The 14212-nt window shown below is 39.9% G+C and overlaps 1 protein-coding gene across 4 annotated transcripts in view; it reads right to left on the reverse strand.

The window, feature by feature from the left end:
• Window positions 1-450: 450 nt before the first annotated feature.
• The window catches only part of tspan4a (tetraspanin 4a), a 156458-nt gene continuing 142696 nt past the window's right edge, over window positions 451-14212 (reverse strand). For all 4 annotated transcript variants that reach the window (XM_031744520.2, XM_039606931.1, XM_039606968.1 and 1 more), the window contains 2 exons: window positions 6661-6744; window positions 451-1003 (listed from right to left, as the gene is read on the reverse strand). In XM_031744520.2, coding sequence (XP_031600380.1) covers window positions 935-1003; window positions 6661-6744 — 153 coding nt within the window. In that variant the 3' untranslated portion in view covers window positions 451-934. The remainder of the gene's footprint in view (window positions 1004-6660; window positions 6745-14212) is intronic.

Genomic DNA, 14212 nt, shown 5'->3' on the forward strand with positions numbered 1-14212 from the left:
GAACTTAGGGAGTCATATAAGGGCGAGAGGAGACTTTAAAGATGAGTCTTTGTCATTGGTGCGCTGATTGGTGCTGGAAGGGAAATTGCCCCAGGGCAGTCTCAAGGCTCCTTCTACTGTATTGTTCATTTAAATTCCTCCTTTTATTCCCGTGTCCCATGAAAAAATCCAGCCAATAAAAAATAAAAAAGGCACATGCTTCAGACTTGGTCGCTGGTTTCATTAAAGTATCTAATTAATGCCTGATTAGTTAGGCGCTACAAAATGTTTTAATGACTGCAGTGTGCCGCGGCAGAGAGGCCAAATTAACAATTTTACGTGGCATTTTTTCCCTTTTTTCCATTATTGCTCCTGTTTTTTATCTAAGCATCCAGAATGCCAGGCAGAAATAAAGCTTGACTACACATTAAACCAGAATGGTGTTTTCTGTTAAGGAATGACAAGATAAGGTTGAGCCAAAACATTTAATACACATCATTGCAGGAGACATGCACTTAAAGCACTTTACACAGTGCACACTGCTCAACTGTAGCTCTCGTTTTGAAAACACATACAAACCATAAAATAATTTAAAACCGAAACACAGATTAAAAAAAGGGTTACACTGGATTTTGTTTTGTTTTCTTTTTTATACATGTTCGTAATACTGTTTCATAAAATGTATCACAGAAATTAGCTTTCAACACAGAGCAAACCATAGGAACTCAGGTATTACACTGACACTGTGCTTGTTGATAGTTAGCAAGAAAACTGACCGGTGACATCCGAGAGCGAATGTCACAGAGAGGACAACCGCTGGAAAGAAGAGGGGGAAGGGGGAGCAGGTGGAGAGGCAGGGAGAGAGGAACGAGGAGAAAAGGGTGGGTCTATGTCCGTTCCTCTCTGATGAGTAACAATCCAAGTGCGCCAAAGGGTGGAAGGGAAGGGTCGATCGCTAGGCGTAGAAGGTCTCCACTTTCACTGCCTGACAGAACATTGTCATGGAGAAGACCAGACCCAGGATCTGCACAAACACAACAAAAACAGGCCGGCCATTAAAGGGTTCAGCGATCTGGGAGTGAAATATAAAAGCTCACTTTCTGGATCGCTGTGTACCTGCTTAACCATACATGACAAAAAGATATTCTCCCACTGTTACAGGAACTCTTAGTGTAGCTAACTTAACTTATTTGACAAAGGACGGTGAAGATAGAGCTGCTAGGGAAGAGAGAAAGATCACAGTAGGATGAAGATGTATCCTACTGACAGAGAAGGATGCTAGTAATAGGCTGAGGAGGCAGATGTGATGATTTGCTGAAAGAAGAGGACGTGTATCTCTGATAATGATAAGGAGACAGTCCCAACACTCAAATAAGTGTAAGATATGTTGGCTAAATATTCTGCTTTATCTTTTTTAAGTAAGACAAAAACAGAGGTTGAAAGTCAATATCATGTATCAGTTATAATATTGAGTGTTGCTTCTTCAGTCACCTTTTCCACTCACTATGTGCTTTTACACCTCTCTACATTTAATCATTACTTATTATTAATCTCTGGCTCGCTTCCACAGCATGTCTTTTGTCCTGTCTTCCTTCTCTCACCCCAACCGGTCACGTCCAGTGGCCGCCCCTCCCTGAGCCTGGTTCTGCTGGAGGTTTCTTCCTGTTAAAAGGGAGTTTTTCCTTCCCACTGTCGCCAAAGTGCTTGCTCATACAGGGGTCACATGATTGTTGGGGTTTTCTCTGTTATATTATTGTATAAAGTGCCTCGAGGCGACTGTTGTTATGATTTGGGGCTGTATAAATAAAATTGAATTGAACTCACCCTATCTCTCTCCCTTAGAGATAGGGTGAGAAGTTCAGCCATCCGGGAGGGGCTCAGAGTAGAGCCGCTGCTCCTCCACATCGAAAGGAGCCAGTTGAGGTGGTTCGGGCATCTGACAAGGATGCCTCCTGGGCGCCTCCTGGGTGAGGTGTTCGGGCATGTCCCACCGGGAGGAGGCCCAGGGCAGACCCAGGACACGCTGGAGAGATTATATCTCTCGGCTGGCCTGGGAACGCCTTGGTGTTCCCCCGGATAAGCTGGAGGAGGTGGCTGGGGAGAGGGAGGTCTGGGCTTCCCTGCTTAGGCTACTGCCCCCGCGACCCGACCTCGGATAAAGCGGATGAAGATGGATGGATGGATGGATGGAATTGAATTAAATTAAAAATGACCACTTTTATTCTTCAACACAGTCTGAGCTCTCTTAGTCAAGTTTTGTCATTTCTTTAAGTAGTCTTCAGGATGTTGGTTGACTTTTTGTTCAGTTGTTTTTCAACACAATCCCACACTCCTTCAATAATGTTGAGTGTTGAGCTCTGGGGAGGCCAATCCATGACTGATAGTGTTCCACTGTGTTTTTTCTATCCAGCTATGTTTTACTGTAATGGCAGCGTGTTTGGGATCATTGTCATACTGAAAAATGAAGCTGCTGCCAGATAGTATTGCACAGTGGATGAAAATCTAACAGTACTTATCTGCAATCAGAATTGTTTTGAAGAGATCCTCAACACTACTGGCTGAAATGCTTCAGAGAACAGTAGACAGATTAGTTGAAGGTCCAGATGCATGTGTCAGGTTTTTGCTGGATTTTTTCCTATTCGTTTAGGATTAATTATAAAGGACACACTGCACGCCATTCTAAGATATTTCAAGTTTTCAGCTAATAGCTATTTGGGAATCTCATTGTTGAGGTTGAAAACACTATTTCAAGTCTGTAAAACTATGCTATCTTTGGTATTTTTCATAGATTCAGCTAAAGAAATGAGAACAGATTATATTTTTTGTGACCTGCTGCTAGTAACAAAGTGCCCAAAGATACAATTTAAAATGAGTTGTCTGTTATTTGTAGACACAGCACCATCCCCTGAGTTAGATGACTTATTTATTCTTAAATGTTTGTATAACAAAAAACATTCCCCTGAAAATGGTCATGTATAAGGACTGGACTCAAAATGAGTACAAAGAATAACTATAATAGAACAAGGACTAGAAAGTTTGGCTCCTTGTGGGCAAAATATAAAGAAATAAGAGGTTTGTACATGATATATAAAATCTTAAATGTTAGGTTATGATGCAATACATCATACAATATGTATTCATACAGTCATTATTTTATACAATACAATCTACAATTATAGTAACACAAATGATACTAATAACAATGAAACATCGCAATAATTATGATGCGTTTGATTCCAGTAAAAAGTAATAATCAATTTACAATTCACTGACACTGGTATTATAAAGTGTTATGTAACGTGAGATCACACACACATTATCCCACACAGACTCATTATGATGCATTATAGATATGGCTGAACCTGTGTAGTCCTTTACACACCAATAAAGCCAGTCAGCTGAAAGTTATTCAGTGAATTTAGGCAGTGCATTTGTTCTCAGCCTTGAAAGAAACTTTGAAAAAAAACTTTCAAGTTTGGTTTGAAAACCTCTGAAGTGGTTCATTAATAAAGGAGATAGTTCTACTTCTGATGACTTTGTTCTTGTACCACTAAAATCAAACTTGTGCATCTCAATGGTTCTCCACTTTTTTCAAGGTGCAACACATCACTTGAGGATGGAGTCTGTTAATTAAGTGGCAGTTGTCTTCTATAATGAATTCACTACGTGTGAAGAGGAGGTAACTTTAGAGCGGGGAACTTGTATCTAAAGTAAAATATCAGTGGATTCATTGGGTAAAAAACTCACTTTTGAATGAGACTGAGTTGTAAAGACTTGGTGACATTTGGGCACTGTTAGCGCTCGGTTTTTGTGCAGGTTTGCACAATTTTTCATGAGTTGCTAAAGTGACAGTTGCCTCATGGGAGTTCATACAGAGCAATATTTCATGCACAACAACATACTTTTCTTCTATTAGAAAAATAAGGAAGTTTTTGAATCAATCACCTGGCAGTTATAGAGCCAGTATGCTGCTCATCTGCATGCTAATAAAAAAACTCGTTAAAGTAAACAAAGGTGCCTTAATTTAAAGTGTTAACTCGTTAAAAGACTAAAATAAATGCCCGTGTTTCCATGTAGGAGCACGTCCACATTAGGCCAGGTAAATTGTAAATGTGTCTCTTTCACTCTGTTTCAGCTCTCCGCCCAGACATTCAGACTAAAAGAGCCTTTTTCTCCCCCGAAAACAGACCTTTTACTAAATTGGTCTCTGGAGTGTTTAAAGCTTAAAATGCCAGAGTAGTCGTTTCATTGTGCGCGGGGGACAAACAGAGATGTTGCAAAATGGTGGCATTCAGACATTTCACTGTGGACACAGAAATGACACCGCAATGCTAATGTGCGCACAAATCACTTTGGCACACACAAAAAAACCTGCTTTTCAGATTTAAATGGCTTAATGCAGATGCAATCCAAGTATGCGTTTGCCTGACTGCGAGTGAATTAAATGACGCAGCTCCATTAATACAGTTCCAACTTTTTAGAATAATAAATCAACATCGTTTCATTATACAGAACTGGCCCTTATTGTTTCTGATTTGCGGGAGAGTCATAATTCAGTGAGCTTGCTTAATGGCTGCTGTTACCAGTATCTGTAACCCATTTTAAAACGTTCCTGTAGACCCTGCTGTGTCGCACGCACCGTAGGAAACCCTGATTAAAGACTTCTCTGGAGCCTTGACCATAAAACTTCCCTAAAGCTAACTTTTGTGCACAGCCAGGATGGATGAAAATATGGTTTTTACACTCCCTTGATTCAATTTTAGTCAACATGGTGTCTTAAAATATAAGTACCTTTTTTTAAATTTCAGTTGCCTGTGTTTATATGAACTACTATTATGATAATCCCTCATTTATCCGAACTGTCTAGTCACTGGTTTGTTGAATTTATGGATATATTTGGGTTTATGTATAAGCAGACTCTTACATGTAGGTTTGAAGTTGCTTTACTGTCACGATTCTCTGTCTCTAATGCTATGAGTAAAAAAAATCTTCTGGGGTTTATCTAAAACTCATCCACTCCTAAAATGCTTATTCCTAAAGTGCCTCCTAAAACACTCTGCACTTTAAGGGATTTTTAGACATCTCTCTCGAGCTGTGTGCAAGCTGTGTGTTGCTAAATAAAGAGATGTCTGCGAGCCTTTAAAAAAACTATGCAAATCTTGCCAAACAGCAGCCACTGATGTGAATAATATCCACTGATGATTAATGAAAAATCTTGTGTAACATAAGCACACAAGCCTTTTGTTAGATCAAGCAGTAATATGAGCAGTATCGGCTGTGCTCCATCAGTTCATCTAATTCATCTAACATCAGCTATCGTAAATAATTATATGTACCCACAGACTGTAGATAAAAGATGGAGGTCTAAAAACATGGAGCCAGTGGAGAACTTCCTTTTGTGGCTTTGTGGTTGGTGAGAGCATGCAGTGCCTTCGGTTTCTCAAATCAATATGGTAACAGACAAAATGCTGTAGCAAAGTCCACTGTTTATATTAGACTGAGATCTGGTGAATGTGGATGCAGAGAAACCAGTTTGGAATTATCTGAGCTTTATCCTACTGGGAGGAGCCATCGGAAGATGGGTATGCTGTGGTCATTAAGGAAAATGAATGATCCTCATTTGGTTTGCAGGAGCCCAAAATCTGCTTTCATGATGTTTACAGCAAATTCTGACCCTACCAAACTGAACCTTGTTCCAATCTTTTATTACACAATTGTGGTGAGTTTGTTTGTAAACTGCAGCCTGTGGTCTTCTGCAGCTGAAGCTCATCTGCTTCAAGGTTTGATGTGTTGTGCATTCAGCGATGCCCTTCTGCATGTCTTGGATGTAATAAGTGGTTTTCTGAGCTACTGTTGCTTTCCTTTCAGCTTGAAGCAGTCCACCCATCCTCCTCTGACCTCGGACATCAATAAGGTTGTGTGGGAAAATCCCACAGGACTCACTGAAATCACCTTTCTTCCCCATTCAGATGCTCGATTTGAACCTCAGAATAGAATTTACTGAGTTGCAGCGATGTGATTGGTTGATTACATATCTGTGTTAACGAGCAGTTGAACAGGCGAGCGTGGAGTCTATGATTACACCACAAGTCTCTGCTCGTTCTGTTAGATATTCACTCGGTTTTTCACTTGTAAAATTCTTACTTGCACTTATTTAAACCATAAATAATTCCTTGTGTTGTACTGTACCACAGATTATTGACGACAAGACCGGAAGCTCTTCCTTCTTCGATCTAGTTTTCATTTTGCTCTGTGTAGGTTTATCACGTAGGATGTTGCATGCAGGGTTTTCAAGGGCACTGAGACTCTAATGGGTGACTAAAAATCAGCCTACAGCCACACAGGAGCCTCGTGTGATCGATGTTCTCAGGCAGAGCATATTTCTCCACCCAGATTGTGAAACCACATCACGTATCACTTGGCTGGAAAGGAGATAAAAGAATTTTATGGAAAGTCAAACCTCCCTATGTGGTCTTCAGCAGTAACACAAGAGGCTTATATAGGCTCAAGCTGTCCACAAAAATCCTGCGTTCCTACGCTTAATGCAAAGGAAACGGGCAGTATTAGATTTATTTATCTCAAAGTAGGAGCCTTTTTCTGAAGCAGTGCCATAGATAGCGAGGATGGAGCTAAAGGGTCTTGGGGGGAAAAAAAATCACACAGCATTCCAGCTGTAATTACCTGAGTAAGTGCTGTGCATAGTGCAAAGATCCAAAGTGCCACCAGGTTCTCATTAAGCCAGTCCTTTACCCGCTCGTAGCACGGCTGCAGAGACACACAGAGAAAAAAAATATGCACAAAGGATGAGCAAACATTAGCCCCCAAAAGTAAACTCACTATTAAGATGTCTTGTAGTAAATACATAGGCTAAGGAACCCTTACAATGACTCTTTTCCTCCTGTATAAAGAAACCATGATAGAAAATACTCCTAAGCTAAAGGATCCCATGTGGCAACATCCTTATCTACTAATCCTTTCTCTCTGACCTAATATTCTTTGGGAAAACTTTTCAAATTCGAAGCCCTGCTGTCTCTGTCTCCCTTCAGCAGTACAAACAGCAGTAATGTGAGTACAGGAGCAGCACATATGCTGGCTGTATCACTTAGACATGAGAAGGGCCTGAATTTTTCATGTCTGACATTGCTTGAATTTATTCTGAAGGCAAGTTGACAGAAAAAAAGAAAAAAACTCTCTCTCCCCTCTCACTGCTTCGCCATTTTTTGTTTTTGTCTCCAAGACAGTTTCATCATCTAGACTAGATGTAAAAATCACTTTTAAATGTACAATCTTTGTGTACCTAAGAGGCAGGAAGAAAAGAAAGTTAATTATTAGTCTTAGTTATCCTGCTGCTCAGAAGTGTAAGCAAGTAAAGAAAAGGAGATGTATTATCAAAAGCAAAGGAAGTGGCTGTCTCTGTGCAGATGAAAGCGGACATCAGAAGTAATGGGAGTGGCATTTGCAATGAAAGCTATGTGACACATGGGCACCGCAGACATTTTAAAGCCGGGTGGCGAGCTCTGTGTGTGTCAATATGACAGATACACAGGAGAAAAGCCTGCCTGACACACTGTAGTAAAAGGGTAAGTGCTATCATAACAGGCTACAGTGCTGTTCTAATTTAATTATTCATTTCTGCAGACTTACCTTCCTGATTGTGCTATTTTATAAATCTCCTTACATCAAGAAGCTAATTCAGAGCCAGAGAAAGCAAACACAATCAACTCTGCATTTCACTTGTACTGAAAAATATATATATATATATTTTTTCCTTGGTGCGTAGCAAAATAGTTCTCGGCTGGATCAATATGGAAAGTCATGCAGTAAGCCAAAATTTCAGACATCTTCGGAGTTATTCATCAAAATGCTGCCCAAGTGTAAACCCCTTGGACCACAAAGCTGCATCTGAAAATATATAAATTCATATTTTTATTGTCTGACATTCACTGCAGACTCTCATAAAACCTAGGAGGGGGAAACCCCACGTTAGTAAACCTGAACCTGCCATGCCAGACACTAAGCCCATCAACAACGATCCAGAGCAAGCTAAAAAAAAATGTAAAAGAAACTGCAATCAATGTCTTCACAACAATTCTTTGGCTGTTGTAGCCACTACTTAGTGGACTACACCACGAATTTCACTTTCCTTGCTCCTAATGTGGGATTTGGCAGCTTTTTGTGGCTGCTTAGTTGGCCAACACAGAGGAGGATTTAGCAGGTAAAGTTATTAGAATGGAAAACTATGAGCAGTTGTCTGCTCAGCTTAAAAAGAAAGATGTATATGTCCAAAAATCCTTTATTGCAAATTTAAAGCCCCATTCAACACATTTAAGAAGCTTTCAACTACATGCTCAAGTGCAACACTGTGCATAACAAGCACAAGCACCACACTGTCTTAAGACAGGGATGATTAGTAACAGCAACAGTTTAGTTTAGAAAAATCCTTACAGTGGCACTGAACTGTAAGGCTGCGACCTGTGCAGTCATTACTACCCATGCTGTAGAGGCAGGCCTGTGATATTGCCTGTGGGGATGGATGAGTGTGCCTGTGAGAGGCTCTAATGAAGAGTCTATGGCTAGTGTGTGTGTGGGCAGGCGTGATACCGAGAGCATTGTGAGTAAAAAGAGCTGGACTGGAAAAGTGACGCGTGTGTGTTCACAAGTCATCACATGCAAGTCCTGCCAAGGTCCACGTCACCTGCATTTTCCACTCATCCTGGTTCATGAATATCATCCATTTCCAGCGAGCGCTGCAGCAGGTTTACGTTTGATGTTGACAGACAGTCTCTCTTTCAGAGCTCTGGCCTTTTCAAGAATTCTGTGGTGTTCAAGTGGTAGGTGTTAACTCTGAACTCTGTCTAAAAGTGCAGCGTGTGCCGAATTTGCACTTTCCGTCCTGGTCTCAGTGGATTCTCATGAATCTTGTTTTGGACTGTACTTTCCCCTGGACTGCCTCCACCTTCATCTATGCATCATTCTCCTCACTGTGAAAAGATGCTCTAACGTGTCAGTTAAAAAAGGGCTCAGCTCAAATAAGAACTAGATGATGTACAGCTGGGTTCAGACTTCAACTTCTGTCCTTAAAATAAAATAGACAGACTCTAACTGCCTTTAAAAAAATTCTTTAACAGGGTAATATATATGTCAAAAAAAAGAAATGCACATTTATGTTTTGATTGATTTTTCAGTACATCTCTCAGGAACCCAAACATAGTCTATGAGTAGTTTTCAATTACAGTTGATTTTTAGTCAGTGGCAGGATTATTCATTTGTTTACCAAACACAAATGAACTCACTTGTACACCTCAGAAATGGTTCAATTTACCACATTCTCAAGCCGATCTAAGAATACAAAAACCAGTATATACACATTATCATGTGCCACCATGCTACGCCTGGCTGAAGTTAATCGAGGCCGGGCTATCGGCACGCTGGATGCTTGCATGCGTATCTGAGCTGTAGCTGCAGCCTTGCATGTCGATGAGAGCAGCATCTCTGATCTTATTGTTCTTGGTGGAAATCTTACTGGACTTAGGAACCGAGATGAGGTGCTTCAACCTGACCTTGTGCCACTCTTATGGTTGTGCAGCGATGTCATGGTAGCACAGGCCTTTTTGGATTGGGAGTATATCCAGACACCTCTGATCTATATAATGTAGTTGAAACACAATTTTTTGTTTCTTCATATATATATAAATATGTATTCAGTTAAGGTTTCTTATGATCAAGAAAACTATTTGTGTGGTAAAAAATGGCAACTGTGGCAAGAACTTTTCTGTAAACTTTACTGTAAAACTTACTCTGCCTATGTATAAGACATTATGGTAGGCTATTATGCCTACCTTAAATATGACTATATATGATATATATGATATTTTTGTATTTTCAGCATAAACATGATAAAAAAAAGTGATTTTCACAGTAAAAAAAAAAGATTTCTACATATTATGACAGTAAAAGTTAAATTTATGTATTGTTTCTTGATTTATGGCCATTAAATGTTTCTACAATGGAGCTATACCATTTTGCATTTTATGGTCTAAAACCGTTCCCATTGAGTTTTCACCGTAACTTTTAGAAATACTCTTTACAGCAAACAGAGAACATTTGGCAGTTGCACAAACAAGTGCTGAAAAAGTTTGCTTGCTGTAATGCTTCCTCCCCTTTGTACTAGCAAAAGAATACACACACACACACACACATACATATATATGGACTGTACATATCTATATATATATATATATATATATATATATGTATATATATATATATATATATATATATATATATATATATATATATATATATATATATATATATATATATATATATATATATATATATATATATATATATATATATATATATATATATATATATATATATATATATATATATATATATATATATATATATATATATATATATATATATATATATATATATATATATATATATATATTTATATATGTACACATATATATATATATATATACACATGTATATGAATCCAAAGTGCTAGTGTAGAATCATAGATGTGCCAATAACAGGTCTTGGTGGTTACTCAAATATGGCTTCTACCTTCTTTTGGTTCCTTTGGCTTTGAACTTAGTTAAAACCTGTGCTACTTTTTTCCATTCAGTATTTTTATTCCGTTTGTGATTTTAGACCTGAGACCATCACATAAAACGTATTTCCTTTTCTGGGCTTCTATAATGATTGTCTGAAGTTCACAATTTGTTGAAATTGCACTCCGTTGCTGTTGTTTCCATTGCCATGTCTAATAACTTGGTGGTGGTGCAAACAGAATCTGTCTATGCCAGCGATTCATTTACTGGCGACGGCCTCTGGGCTGGCCTCTTGTTGTCCTTTCCTTACTTGCTGTGTCTTTCAATTTCTTACAGGAAATTGGTGGGTGGAGCTGACCTGGTTAGAGATACAGCACACCTAAGCAAGTTGGGCTCAAAAGATTTTAAAGCAACCCTACAGGGTCCTCTCCTGTACTCTGTATTCCCCTGGTTGACTGACTGGCAGAGCTACTCTCTCACTCAAACACTGCGCACACACCGACTTGCTGACAATCACACACTACTGTACGCATTATTTGCTCTGCATCATTAAAACACTGTGCAGTCTCCTTCATTTGTCACATGGGTTTGAGTCTAACAGTGACATTAAAGAATCTCTGAATCCATTCATCCACTGGCTTCGGATCAAGCTTCTGCCTGTGCGGCTGAGATATTTAAAAGATGACCCTGTGCCTTTGTAATTCTGACAAAAGCAGTTTATGCAACTTTTCGCCCTCACGCATAAACAGTTGCAGCTGTGATGTAGTTGTCTACAAAGGTTTTCATAGATCTTAAAACATTTTCAGGGCTTTTAAAATGGTGACTGCGTCTTCGTGTGTGAATGCTGTCGAGCCGTTGTTTGAACCTGTCATTCCGGCCTCGTTTCTGTTCGCCTGTCAGTGAATGCATAACGGGATTTTTTTGACACTGTTTGACACCGTGAACACTTAACCGCCAATGACAAGAGCCACAAAAATACAAACCAAGACAAAGCAGCAGACCTTTATTCCTCCAGTATAACATGCATTATTGAAATATTTACTGAACGGTACTATGAGGCATTTATAAAACTTGAATGTGGGAAAAGAAACACTCCCGTCTGCTCCGAGACACTTGAGCAACGCAAACCTGCCGGTGGCCTTGAACAGCATCTGATTTCTACTTATCGCTTGGAACCCGACAGAGAAATCACTCGAGTATAAAATGTGTGACTTCAGACTGGGAAGCTGTTGAAACTGGATTCAGTTGGACAATACTAACACACCGAGGGCAACATCTGAGTACGTGTTCAATTGAAGCGAGGTATGCAACAGATATCCGCATTCAGTGCAGAAGTGAATGCAGGTATTATCGGAAGAGAGAGCTGCTATGCTTCACTGAGAACTACAGGGACTGAATCCTTGATCTGCAGACAAACATGAATCAAAATATAAAACAAGCCACATTAATTTATTGTCAAAATCTCTTTCAAGCCGCAGGCGCTAGTGGAATTCAGAAGGCCAACAAGCTGTCACCTGAAGGGCGTAAATATGCCTTATTTTGAAAAAGCTTTCAGTGGTTTATGCAAAAGCTGATTTCACAAAGAGAAATAGGAAAAGCTTTCAAAGGTTACACGTTTCATTTTGAAACGCGAAAACCATTGTCGTTTGTTGGCTTGGCCCTTTGTGCATAATGGCACTGAATTCAAATTCTGCAGTTTACGAGAGGAAACCAAGATTTATTGGTGATTGCTGAAGCTCATGTCTTCAGTTCAGTACCTGTTGTCTTCTGCAAGAGACTTTGTTTCATAGTTCACATTTGACAACTCCATCTGTAAATCCTCTTCCACTTATCCAATTCAGGGTTGCGAGGGGGGCTGGAGCCCAACCCAGCTGCCAAAGGTTAAACCATAGACAGGCTGCCAGTGTGTCACAGGCCTAACAGAGAGACAAGCAACTGTTCACACTCACCACCCATGTCTTTGGACTGTAGAAGGAAGCCAGAGAACCCAGAGAGAACCCACGCAGACACAGCGAGAACACACAAACTCCACAGAGAAAGGTCCCAGCAGCAGGTGGTGGAGTCAATCCCAGAACCTTCTTACTGTGAGGCAACAGTGCTAACCACCAACATTTGATAAATCATAGACCAATAAATATAAATGTAATCTTTCTTATTATAATGACTATACTCTGTAGAATGAGAAGAAAAACTTTATCTGACCACAAGGTCCATTTAGTGGGAAATCAGGAGCATTCTGTGCATTCTGGCTGGATAATATCCATCAGCACATTCATCTAAAAATATAGGGATAAAAGTTTTAGATCAGAATATCAAAATTATACTCCTGAATATGCAACACTAGCTTTAGATACAAAATAAAGTCACCTCACGAGCTTGGAAATGTTCAAGAGATTCACAGCACTTGTTCTACAGCAAGAGTAGGTAATTCATTTCCAGAGAAACTGGGACTGTTGCGGAGGGTCATGCAAAGAAGCTTAAAGGAGATAAAATTAATACTGAGCAGAACTGAGCCCTACCTCCACAATAGTCCCAGGTTCTCGTGTGGCCCCTTGGGAAAATTAATTGCCCACCTCTGATCTCGAACCATGCAATCTGTGGCTGTTTCTGCAGGCAGCATCTGGCACCCTTGATATGATTTCTGAAACGGCCCATTTGCTGTTTTGTTGCAATAACTTAATAACATCAGACGCCGAACGGAACAGAAATCGTTGCCATTACTGTTCATCGCCTTCACTCCTAATGATGTTGTATGACTGGCTTAGTGCTGCTGGACTGCAGGAGTCTCGGTGTGTGAGGTGACCGTGACGCTCTCTGTCCTTAATGATGACGATCAACTTCAAATCTTATTTTTATCTCCTCCATATAGGATGATAATAATCAGATGCTGCAGTTGGCACACCTGTTGTCTACTGGGAGCTGCATCTCTCTTTTCTTCTTTTTCATTAAACATAATAGCTTCATTACGCTTAAAGGCTCACATCTTATACAGCCACTGAGATACTTTGCCAGTGCCAATTATTCCATTTATATTATTTGACATTTTCTTCCCATTAAAAGCTACTGAACCCTTTCTTTTGCAAAGAGCGGGTGCAACAATCACATTTGATGGATATTCCAGAGAACATCGTCTCCACCGTGGAACAGTCAGACCAAAGTTTGGATTTTCTAAACATGGAGATGAAACGCAAAGAAAATGGTGGGTATGAGAAACTTGAAAGCACTAGAAAGCGATGCCTGTTAATGCAGAAAGATTCAGTGGCAGCAAGTGCTGTACTAACAGCAGGGAGATTCAAGGCAGCCAGGCTGCAGGAGAGGGGCAGAGATCAGAGATGTTCTACAGAACAGAACAGGCACAGCGGTAGGCAGGTGAAGTTAAGTAACTAGCTTTGGGCATGTGTTAAGGCTGGGCTATTTATCACTCACCATCAATAATTAAATCCACAGTTTAGAAAAATTATGAAATCATATAAACCAGTGTGTTTCAAGTCTGTGGTGCTATACAGTGATCAAACATTTAAACCAATTTAAACCGCTGACAGGCTGATCAACAATGTAATGTTCTGCTTGGGTGGTGGCATGAATGTGGATTTTACTTTGACGTGCACCACTTCATAAATATTGCAGACCCCACCCTTCAGCAGGCCAGTGCACCCAGGCACACCACA

The sequence above is a fragment of the Oreochromis aureus genome, linkage group 1 (assembly GCF_013358895.1).
Source record: "Oreochromis aureus strain Israel breed Guangdong linkage group 1, ZZ_aureus, whole genome shotgun sequence".
Taxonomy (NCBI): domain Eukaryota; kingdom Metazoa; phylum Chordata; class Actinopteri; order Cichliformes; family Cichlidae; genus Oreochromis; species Oreochromis aureus.